The following is a 12292-nucleotide window of genomic DNA, read 5'->3' as shown; positions in this document are numbered from 1 at the left end:
TTCCTTCCTTCCTTCCTTCCTTCCTTCCTTCCTTCCTTCCTTCCTTCCTTTCTTTCTTTCTTTCTTTCTTTCTTTCTTTCTTTCTCCTACTTACCTACCACCCTGCTACCTGCTAGGTTTGGGGAGAGCGAGAGAGAAATGAGTGGGTTTGAGAGAGAAGTGGGTAGGTCTGAGAGAAAGGAGCTAAGTAGAATGTCTTCAAGAGAGCCGCAGACAGAGAAGCCTGGCATGGTAGAGGTCTGAAGCAAGGGCTCCAAGGTCCACCAGACAAAGGAGAGAGAGAGAGAGAGAGAGAGAGAGAGAGAGAGAGAGAGAGAGGAAGCAGGCTTAGTTAATATGTGATCTACACTATGTGCCAGTATTCAGATTGCCTCTGATTCCCAGGCAAGGGAGAGGGGGCTGGGCTTCTAGTTTGAGGATTGAAGGCTGCAGCTGCTGTGACTCTCTTTACAGCAGCTGGATGTGGCCTGTCAGTGGTAGACTGCAAAGGGCAGGGCCAGATCTGTGACACTTTCCCCTGAAGTCCCTGGGGGGTAAGGGTGGGTGGGCGTGGGCTGGGAGGTGGGGTCTGGCTTCTAACAGTCTCCCCCACTCTCTAGGATCAGCATGGACTCAAGCAGGAAGTGGAATTAATTTGATTTAATGTTAATGACTGCTTAGGTTTTTTTTTTTTAATACATGTTTTTCAGTTTTGTTACTATGCAGAAATATTTATTAGTTTAGGAAAAGGGAACATGTTTTATTTAAAATTTTGTCAGTTTGATGTAAACCTTTAAAATACATAGATGTGGTACATGAGCTCTGTTTCCTTGGCCTGGATATGTGGATGTTAGGGGTGGACCTAGGCGGGGGGTGGGGGAGGGTGGGAGAGCAGCTTTCCTCTCCATCTGTGCTATCTAGCCCTGGCCACACACAGCTAACTCTAAAGGTGTATTATTTCAGAGTCAATAAAGTAAGGTTTTGTTTATTCAGCACCACTAGCCAGATTTCTTTTCTTCTCTCTCCTTTTCTTTCTTTCCCATTCCATCATTTCCTCTACCTTGATCATTTCCTCTTTTCTTCCTTCCTGCCTTTTCCTTTTTCCTTCAACTTTTTATGCCTTATTTCCTTTCCTTCTTTTCCGATTCTTTCCTCCCTTTGGCTGTTCTTTCCTTTTCTCTTTCTCCTGTCCTTCTTTTCTTTTCAATTCTTTTCTTTTCTTTTCTTTTCTTTTCTTTTCTTTTCTTTTCTTTTCTTTTCTTTTCCTTCTTCTTTGTCTGGACAGGGCCTCGCTTTGCAGCCCAGGCTATCTGGGAACTCACTATGTAGTTCACGTAGGCTAGCCTCAGATCCAAGTTATCTCCCTCCCTTAGCTTAACCTGATCTCTAATGCTCAGGGGTCATGGATGGCTGGAAGGGGCCTGGGGTGTCTTCTGATACGCTGCTCTGAACGAGCACACCCCACAAGGCTAATGTGATGTGAGGACTTCCGCTGCCTCATGGACTGAAAGGAAGGGACACTTTAGAGCCCTCTGAACTCACTACGCTTTCCCCAATCCCTCCCCCTGCCACAGCTGCCAAAGATCTGGTGAGACATTTGCTGGTGGTGGACCCCAAGAAGCGGTACACGGCTCATCAGGTCCTTCAGCACCCCTGGATTGAGAGGGCTGGGCATCCCAGCACAGTGAGCCCACAGAAGGAGGGGTCCCCCAGCAGCGAGGGTCGCTTCCAGAGCCAGCACAAGAAGGTTGCAGAGCAGGTGTCATGATCCTGTCTGGGACATCTATCCAGCCTCGTCTCCTGGAGGACAGAGAAGGGGGTGGAAGTCTACAAGCAAGATTGTGCAAGATGCTTCTCCACAGAATTGGAGGAAGAGAAGAGACACTTGGCGCATTTTAAGGAGTGTTTTAAAAAGCAAAGTCCTAATGTTGAATGCTGTATGCTATTTTTAGATTTGTATATCTAAAATCTTTAATACTTTTTGGGTAAGAATTGCCATGAATGAGGAAGTGATAATAATGATGAATTTTGTTTCCTCCTTGTAGTCAAGTTCATGGTGGGCTACATGAATGTGCTTCCCATTGCTTGAGCTCCCCGACACAAAGAATGAGGTGAATCCTGGCTTTTCTATCTCAGTAAAACACACTGCCAACTAACAGAGAGAGAACTGCCCCATTTAATGGTGGGGAGAGCTGGGGAAGATGGTTCCCTAGCTGTGCTTTAACCTCCAACAGTTGTGCTAAAATCTTGTTTTCACCTCAGAACAGCAAACAGACCAGTAAGCATGATCTAGGAAATGAAATTTCATGAAACACTTTTTTTTTTTTTGGATGAGTCTTCAAGCTGACTGATTTAGAACTTTATGATTATGGAGAATCGGAACGTACAGGGTTGAGAACCAAATTATCTTGGGTTATCTTCCGTCACTTTAATAGTTATGACTCACCAAACTGTATATCTGACCCAACAGAGAAAGCTGTTGGAATGTATGAACTCCGCCGACTACTAGCTTCCACTAATGCAAAGCTAAGGTGTGATGGCATCCAGTCCTATAGTGGAGACAGCTCTGCTTCGCCCTACGCTGCCTACCTGATCACACTCCCGGTATATTTGGTGAATTCATCGATTTGCTACTTTGTTCTCTCTGGTGATAATAATAAAAAACATGTAACTATTTCCAAGATTGGGATGTGTCTTTTAGGACAAAATGAATGTGTATTGTTGCCAGGCCATGGTCACTCACAGCTGGCTCAGAATAAACAATTTCTTATTCTGTTTGGGAGCAAGAGTTGTGTTTTGTGTTGGCAGTTCTCGTCCTGTTTTACAGATGGAGAAACTGAGGCTCAGGAGAGGCCTGATTTCCCCATCACTATTCGGTTTAAAAAAAAAAATCTTAGCTGTCTCTGGTCGACCTCAGTGCAGAGTAGCCCCGTACTCTTGTTCCTGTCTTTGGCTTCTGTTCTTACTGCATTGCTTTTCTGGAGAGTTAAAGAAGCATTGACCCCCTCCCCCACACCAGGTAGAGAGGGAAGGGGAAATGGAGGGAGGAGAAGCCAGGAATTATTATCCCATCACCAGAGAGGGGTGGGCTCTCCAGGAAGGGCTTCTAACAGCTGTGCTTCTTACGTCAGGGAGAGGACCAGGCTGTGGCCTGTGACACGGGCAGATGCTTGTAGAGGAAGATACTTACTCTCTTGCAGCTGGTTGTGTGTGTTCCTGTGTGTGTGTGTGTGTGCAGCTGCACCTGTATGTGGAAGCCTGAGGACACGCTTGTGCTCTTCCTCAAGTACCGTCCATCTTGTATTTGAAGACACTGGCCTGGAACTCAGCAAACAGGCAAGGCTGGGTAGCCAGTGAGCCGCAGATCCCCACCTGCCACTGCTTCCCCAGCACTGAATGACACATCCTTCCACCATGCCCAGCTTTAACATGGGTTTTGGGCACTGCACTCAGAATCTCACGCTTGGAAGGTGAGAGCTTTGCAGATTGAGCCACCATCTTAGGTCACCTGCAGGAATTACACTGAACTCGGTGGCAAAGGAGGCGTGGTCAAAAGACTTGCGGGTTCCCAGCGGAAGCAATGCAGGCACCCACTGCAGACGTCCTGCTTTCACGTGTCTGCGCCCCCGAGGGGCTCAGCGCGTCACTCTCCAGCCGTAGCCCCTGGCCGCTCCTCACTTTTGTACTCTTCGAGAAGAAAAGCGAAAATATTTTAAGCAAAACAAAACTAGAAGGCACCCTTTCCCCCCGGAGAGATCAGTGAATTTGGTTCTGTTCCTAGCAAATGCCCAAAGCCAAACCCCCGGACTCAAGAGGGTGATTCCTTTTGCTATGCTCTTGGCTTCAAAGTTACCACAGGGGGAACCATCCTTAGCAGAGCATACAAGGTGGAACAGAGCCAGCTGAGGTTCTGCCTGGATCAAAGGGCTTCCTCTCTGCACCTGCCTGGGGGACGCTTTGAACTGCGTGGCCTGGTTCTCTCAGCCCCATAAGCATTGCTCAAGGGCTGCACACTTTTCTTCTTCTCAGCTTGGCTGTGTCTTTGAAAAGGAAGGGGCCTATTTACTTCCTGTAAGGTGACTCATACTTCCTGGCTTGATACTTTTTCCTTTTCCTCTCCTCTTTTCTTCCCTCTATTCCTTTCTCATCCCCCATTCTCTTCCTTCCCTTTCCACTCCCCTCCTCCTCCTTCCATTTCTTCTCCCCTCCTCTTCTCTCCTTTTCTCTCTTGCTTCCTTTCCTCTACTGTCTCCTTTCCTTCCATTCCTTCTCTTTTCATTTCTTGTTCCCTTCCTTTTCCTTCACCTTTCCTCTCTCAGTGTTTCTGTCTCTGTCTCCCTTTCTTTAGAGACAGGGTCCTTCTCTGTAGCCCAGGCTAGCCTCCCACAAGTGATAGACCCACTATCTCGGTCCCCCCTTCCCCACTGGGATTATGGGCACCAGGTCCTCTTTTGGCCAGAGCAGGCACACATTTCCACGTGCTTACTTCTCAAGGCACTTGTTTGACACACATCATCCGCCTCCAGACACACACTGCTATTTGGTAGATAGGTGGGCGGATCTATGGATGGATGGATGGATGGATGGATGGATGGGTACATGGATGGATGAGGTTCATATAGAGGAAAGCTGTGGTACATTTACACAATGGAATACTGCTCAGGTATTAAAAACAAGGAAATCATGAAATTTGCAAGCAAATGGTGGGAACTAGAAAAGATCATCCCGATTGAGGTAATCCAGAAACACAAAGACAGGCATGGTATACACTCACTTATTAGTGGATATTAGCCATATAATACAGGATAACCATACTGTAATCCATAGACCTAAAGAAGCTAAATAACAAGGAGGACCCTAGGAAGGATGCTTAATTTCCATTCAGAAGGGCAAATAGAATAGACACTGGAATCAGCAGCTGGAGAGAGGGAACAAGATGGGAGACCACCATAAATGTCTACTCTTCCTGCTGCAAGGAGGTAGTCATACGATTTGCCTTAGCCAATGAGGTTCGAGCGCCCAACTCAGTGTCCAGAGGTGGCAAGTTTACTTACTCGTTCAGCTTGGCCCCACCTCTTCTGCCACCAGCCACAAAAAGAGTGTGCCCTGGGAATCGCTGTCTCAAAGAAGACAGACCCTTGGAAGGGACCAGAAGCTGGCCATCCACAGGAATATCATGGCCCTATCTGACCTTTAGAACTACCAAGAACTACAACAGATGGATGTAATTATGAGGAATGGAAACTTGCGGATTGTTTGTGAGACAGCATGATCAGGCCCCAAAACCAGATTAACAGTGAGTCATGTAAGCACCCCCTTTAGAGAAAGAAAATTCTTCAGAGAAAAAAAAATGATGATGATTAATGTTGACTGCCAATTAACAGAATCTAGAACATCTGGCGATCGGCCTCTGGGTATTTTTGTGGGTGGGTTATCCTGATTACAATGACTGAGGTGGGAAGGCCCACCCACTGTTTCTCTGGTTGGGACTGTGGGATGTAAACTTGGGAAAGGGGGACCTAAGCACGGCATTCATCCCTCTCTGTCCTCACTGTGCGTGGGGCGGGGAGGGGGTGAGCCCTGCTCTAAGCTCCTGGGACTTGAACTGTGAGCTAAAAGAACCCATTTCTCCCTTCAGTTGCTTTTATCTGGGTATTTTTATCACAGCAACAGGAAAAGGAACCAAGACTTCCATCCATCCATCCATCCATCCATCCATCCATCCATCCATCCACTTACCTACCAAATAGCAGTGTGTGTGAGAGAAAGAGATAGAGAGAAACAGGAGAGACAGAGACACAGAGAAATAGAGACAGAGTGACACCCACAGAGAAGGAGGGAAGAAGAGAGGGATGTTGGGAAAGAGAGAGAGAGAGAGAAATGTTTTATGATTTTTCTGGAGAGATAGGAACAGATGCAGCACCAATAACAAACCAGAGAAATGAGTCCACCAAAGTCTAGCTTGGTGGACACTTACTGGGATGGATGAGGAGTACTTATAAGACTGTATGTCTCAGAGATGACTGCATCACTGAGGAGCACACCACAGCATGAGTGCTAACTTAGGGAAGCTGTTATCACTCGAGCTCCTGCTCAAGCTGCAGGCAGCCCTCCTGAAGAGTCCACCCCCGGTATTTACCACTTGAATAGCAAGCTTATGTTTTACATAGTCCCACTCTTGTAACTTTAGTAACTTTCCCAGCCTTGGAAGTTTAATTAGTTTGAGTCTTTTGAACGACCTCCTCTCTTTAGGGGGATTGTTTCAATTCAGGGGAAATAGCTACACAGTAGTTGGAGAAGCAGAGAGACAGATACACAAAGAACCAGAGAAACAATCTAAAAAGGATGAAACCGTTTTATACACTGTAAATTAAACATTTCAGAGAATACCAGATGCAACTTTCTTCCTTCCCTTCCTTCCTTCCTTCCTTCCTTCCTTCCTTCCTTCCTTCCTTCCTTCCTTCCTTCCTTCCTCCCCTTCCTTCTTTCTTTCTTTTTAAAGACAAGGTTTCTCTGTTTAGCCTTGGCTGTCCTGAAACTTGCTTTGCAGACTAGGCTGGCCTTGAATTACAGAGATCCGCCTGCCTCTGCCTCCTTTCTGGGATTAAAGGCATGGGCCACCACTGGGCCTCAGGTGTGCATTTCTTATTCCTGTCACTCATGGCCCATCACACAGACAAAAGAAAATCACAATTTAGCTTTATATAAAGCTACATCTATGATCTGTGTCAGCACGATGGACTGAGTGATGTTTTGTGTTCTTACAATTGTCTTTTGCACGGTGAACAGGACCCTAACTGTCTGTCCCAGGTTCTTCTGAATTAGATATGTGTGTGACACGATGGGACACCTTTCCTCCATTCTCACAGCCCTTTATATGACCAGCGTGCAGCTTGTAGCGGAATCCTTGGGTTTCTGTTGATGTAAATGCTTCCTTAAGATGTTAGCTCACCTCTGGCTGACTCTCCCAGCATTCCCTAAAAAGCAAGATAAACTTCATAATGGAACCAAGTTTGATCCCATTATAAGTCTGAGGATCTCTTATGTATTTGTGTTAACTTAAGTTTGGATTTTCATTACAACAAACACACCCTCAAAAAACACTTAAAAATCTTACAGAGAAACTGATTGTGTCGAAGAGAAAGGACAAACCAGCCTTTCTACAATCTGAGCAGCAGGTGGCGCTCCTGGCATTTGGAATCACACCGGGGCTGCTGGCGGTGCATTGCAGTGGGCAGGAGGCAATGCGTTTTGTTAACTCCATGTTTGTTTGAGACAAGCTCTTGTTACACAGCCATGTTGATGTCAAGCTTGTGATTTTCCAGCCTCAGCTACCCCAGTATTGGGGTAATAGATGTGTACCACTGTACCCCATTGGTTTACTGAGTCAGCCACCCCTATTCCAGGAAGAGGACAAAGTGAAGCTTGGATTTCAGATTCCTGCTTTTCAGTCCCTTACTCCCAAGGCTCTGGCCTCAGTCTCTATTCTGTACTTACCTGAGGACCTCTCCATTTACGGGAGACCCAGCGTGGTAGTCTGAAGAGGTCTGGCTCCCACAGGCTCACGTGTTTCAATGCTTGGCCATAGGGAGCAGCATCATCACCTACAGGAGGAGGAGGAGGAGGAGGAGGAGGAGGAGGAGTTGCGGCCTTGTTGGAGGAGGCGCATCGCTGCGGGCGGACTTTGAGGTTCCGGACGCCCAAGCTCCCCGCAGTACGGAATCAGTCTCCTCCCGGCTGCCTTTAGATCAAGGTGTAACATTCTTAGCTCCTCCGCCATGTCTGCCATGCTTCCCGTCCTCACGTAATGGGCTAAGCTTCTGAAACTGTAGGTCAGCTCCAGTAAAATGCTGTCCCTTATAAGAGTTGTCTTGGTCCTGGTGTCTCTTCACAGCAATAAAACCCAAACTAAGACATCCACCCATTGTCACTAGATCCCTGGGCACCTCAGGGTCTGGTGAGGCCCGCTGTCCTGGCATTTTGGGTTCCTGGGCCTCTACCTCTTTTTGCCCTATTTTCACCTGAGGTCTGATGACCTCCACATGTCTCGCTGTCTCAAGACGTAGGAGCTCAGAGATTGTTCTTAAGAGCAGTGACTTTTCCTTGTATTGTCGATCAATGGCAGAGACCGCACCCTCATCCCTGGGATGACAGTATTTCTTCACTCCTAGGGCGGGAAAAGGACAAACTTTGACCTCAAATTGATTCTTCATGGCTGCCAATTAAAATGGGACTTTCTTTAAGACAGCCTGAGGACAGAATAAAGACGGAATAAAGAGTTATTATTAGCTTATTTTATTAGCTCAGGCACCATAGCTGTGCAGATTCTCAGCTAGTCTGACTGGACAATATTGGCCTGGGGTGCTGTGGGGATCAGGAACTGGGTGAAGGAGGATGAGTGGTGATGGAGCCCACACAGAATCCTGGGTATCAGACTCTGGAGACCAGACTCAAAGTGCGGGTCTAACTTTATTGTACAATGTAACAGCCTTTGTACAATTGGTTGAAAGCCAATAAGACCTTCCCACGCTAGACTCAAGCACCAGTAACAATCGGGTTGGTGCAACTAGAAGGAAACGTGGGGTTGGGGATAGGGGTGGGGTCAAGGTCACCTCAGGAGACTCTGGTAAAGAAGGGGAAGCAGTCACCGCCCTAGCCTTGGGTCCAGTTTGAGTCTTCTCTAGTGTTCTAAGAGTCCCTAGTGGCTCAGCACCGTGTGCAGTGAATCGGGACGGTTTGAGGAGCCATGGGCCTTATTGGTGCATCAGTCTCCACAGGAAGCCCTGGCCCCAGACTTATTGGCTTTGTTGGTCTTCCTGAGGAGCCCCTGTCCACTCTGGGTCCTTCTACCCTGCCCCCCGTACTCTTCCATAAGGCTCCCTGAGCTCTGCCCAAAGTGTAGCTGTGAGTCTCAGCCTCTGCTTTGATCCCCTGCTGGGTGTAGGTTTTTGAGGACATCTATGGTGGGCTCCTGTTCTGTTCCCTCTCTTCAACCACTTCCAGTGTCTATTCTATCTGCCCTTCTGAATGAGAATTGAGCATCCTCCCTAGGGTTCTCCTTGTGACTTAGCTTCTGTAAGTCTGTGGAGTAAAGTATGGTTGTCCTGTATTGTATGGCTAATTTCACCTTATAAGTGAGTATAAACCATGCATGTCTGGTTACCTCACTCAGGATGATTTTTTCCAGATCCACCAATTTGCCTGCAGATTTCCTGATGTCCTTGTTTTTAATAGCTGAATAGTATTCCATTGTGTAAATCTACCAGTTTCTGTATCCATTCTTAGTTTGAGAGACATCTGGCTTGGAGAGGACCCAGGCTCCCTGATCAGATGTAGCTGATTGGCAGCTCAGTCTTCATGTAGGTCACCTAGTCAGGGGACCAGGAGCTGTCTCTGACACAAACTCTGTTGCTTTCTCTTCAATCTGCACCCCCCCCCCCGCCACTGTAAGGTGACCTTGACAGGCCATGTAGGTGGAAGATGCAGGCAGTCCTGAAGAGTCTTGATGGTCAGTAAGGGAGGAGGGCTTCCTCTTTCTGAGGATGAAGGGTCAAGGATAGGGGAGAATAGGGAGAGAGATTGGGACCGGGTGGAGATGAGGGAGGGGCTATGATCAGGATATAAAATGAATTTTTTTTTTTTGAAAAGAGAGAGGCCACTCCACAGGCCACAGCCCTCCCCGTGGCCCTTATTACCTCTCCTCAGTACCTTAGTCCCAGCACTTGTTTCTTTCTTTGCATCTGGCAGATGACTCTTTCACACCCGATTCTTTCCCAGAATTCCTGTCTCTGCCTAGAAGTCCTGCCTTCCTCTCCCACCATCACTATGGGCCATTTAGCTCTTTATTAAACCAATCAGAAGGTGTGGGAGGGAATATTTACGAAATGTGATGCCGCCAAAGAATAACAGCACACGAGCCTCCTTGCTGCTGGTCTCCAGAGCCCACCGACCTGCTTTGCCTGTGACACTTGAGTGCAGACTTTCCAGAACTCTATACCTCCTCTGTCTACCGAGAGTGCTCTGGGTAAGATGCTGAATTATCAGGATCCTTTAGCTGGAGATAGGAATGTCCTAGCCCTAGATAAGTAAAGGCTCTCAAAAAGTATCCTAACATGACTCTGAAGTAAGTGTGTGTGTGTGTGTGTGTGTGCGTGCGTGCGTGCGCGTGTGTTCGTGTGGTGTCAGAGGAGAGCCTCAGGTCCTGTCTACTTTATCTTTTGAGACAGGATCTCTTGTTGGGCTCTGATAGGCTGGCCAGCCAATGGGACCCACCTGTTCCTACCTCTTCAGTGCTGGTATACAAGTACATGCATAGATACACAAGATACCATGCACAGCTTTTTAGATGGGCTTCAGGGCTTGAGCTCAGGTCCTCATGCTTGCATGGTGAGTGCCTTATAGCACCTGAGTTGATGCTTGATTTACCTTAGCAAAGAAAGTGAGCTAATCATTTGAAGGTGAATTAGTGTTTTGTTTTGTTTTTCTGACTGCTAGGACTGGTGACATCTCGACAAAGGAACAAGGGTGAGCAGGTGTGAGAAGCTTGCTTTAGACTGCTGTGGACGGCAGGCGGCACAGCCTGGCAGATCAACAAATAGCCACCAGATGGCGCTGCACGCAGCATTGCAAGCCACCTTGCCGGTGTGAGCCCGAGATGTGTCGTCAGGCCGTGGAAGTAGTTTTGCTTGTGCACAACAGTGTGTAACCGCTCATGCTCCTGACCTTGTACCTCAGGGATTGTAGCTATATTGCTTTCTGACGAATGCTTTTCTGACAATCTGGCTTAGCATCTTTCTCATTTTCTGCCTTGCTGGGTTTAATGTCTCAAATCGGGATTTCTATGGGTCAGATAAGGACTGCATCATCAGAACAAGATGGTCTTGCTTGTGGCGATAAAAATACCTGCAGTGCTCAGCCCTGGCGTATCTTGATTCTATTCTAGGGCAGGGTGAAAGCAAGGGTGGGTGGCCCAGGGCCCAGGGTGGGCAGTGCTGGAGTCAGAGAAGAAGAGAAGGACTTTAGAGGTGGGGCTGTCACGAGAAAAGGCTCACAGCCGGAGGATGCTGAAGGTTGGCGTGGGGCTGGAGAAGGAGCTTAAAAACATACTTTCACAGAAAAGTACCAGAATGCTATTTGCATTTTAAAATGTCTGCTTTGCTACAGACACTGAGGAAGCCAGACAGACAAGTTCTCAAAGTTAGACGAATCTGTCAAACTGCTTCCTTGGAAACACAGCTGCTGGCCTCACTAGGGCACACGTTTGGGTGGTATCTGCTACTGGGGGTTCCTTGGCAATGTGGTAGGTAGGTGACAGTGACATGGCGCCAGATCTAAGCTGTTCTAAGCTGTGGCCACACCCCAGGGCTGCCACACCCGAGGGCTTAGAGGCCTTTGGGTTCATTTGTGCATGTTCCCTGAGAGAGGGAGAGAAGAAGAAGAAGAAGAAGAAGAAGAAGAAGAAGGAGAAGGAGAAGGAGAAGGAGAAGGAGAAGGAGAAGGAGAAGGAGAAGGAGAAGGAGAAGGAGAAGGAGAAGGGGAAGAGGAAGAGGAAGAGGAAAGAGAGAGAGAGAAAGAGAGAGAGAAATACAGATAAATAGAAAAAAGAGAGGGTTGGGCTTGAACATCATTTCTGAGAATCAATCTCTCTTTCTCTCCCTCTCTCCTCTTGTACCTTTTCTTTCCCCTTCTACCTCTTTCTATCCCCCTCTGTCCCTCCCCACTGCTCCTTCTCTCCTTCACCCACAGTTCCAACTCTTGGGTCAGGGGAGACTCAGATCAGGCCAATCTAGATCTGGTTGATATGAGGAAGCGATAAGGTCTTGAGACTGAAAAGCTCATAGTAAACATTATTTTCCCCTAATAGCAGCTGCTGACAGTCATGAGACCCGTGTGCCACTGTAACCTTTAAAAATAGTGAAGGGTCAGCCAACATTTTAAAATTAGAAAACAAAAATGTGCTAGACATACCCAAGACACTCATTCTATTGATTATAACCCCAGAACTGTGTTTTCTCATGCTGAAAAATTACTAAGGAATCCGTGTGTGATGAAAGTGCTTTTATTCTGGCATTCAGCAGTCCCTCAGACATATTTAGACTTTGTTTCAGAGAGATGGTGAAGAGTACTGGTTGCTCTTCCAGAGGGCTCAGGTTCAATTCCTAGCACCAGGATGGTGGCTCATAAACATCTCTAACTTCCATTCCAGGGGATATGACACTCTCTTCTGGCCTCCTCAGACACTGGACACATGATTCACAGAGATACATGGAGGCCGAGTACCCATACCTACAAAGCAAGCAAGCAAGCCAACAAA

The 12292-nt window shown here is 47.4% G+C and overlaps 1 protein-coding gene across 1 annotated transcript in view; it reads left to right on the top strand.

Annotated features, from left to right (window-relative positions):
- Positions 1-2761, top strand: part of Dclk3 (doublecortin like kinase 3) — a 49445-nt gene extending 46684 nt beyond the window's left edge. Inside the window, exon 5 of the mRNA XM_060385173.1 lies at positions 1554-2761. Within this exon, the coding sequence (XP_060241156.1) occupies positions 1554-1747 (194 nt within the window). The 3' untranslated portion in view covers positions 1748-2761. The remainder of the gene's footprint in view (positions 1-1553) is intronic.
- Positions 2762-12292: the final 9531 nt, after the last annotated feature.

The sequence above is a fragment of the Meriones unguiculatus genome, chromosome 6 (assembly GCF_030254825.1).
Source record: "Meriones unguiculatus strain TT.TT164.6M chromosome 6, Bangor_MerUng_6.1, whole genome shotgun sequence".
Taxonomy (NCBI): domain Eukaryota; kingdom Metazoa; phylum Chordata; class Mammalia; order Rodentia; family Muridae; genus Meriones; species Meriones unguiculatus.
This window is presented reverse-complemented; position numbering and strand designations above follow the sequence as displayed.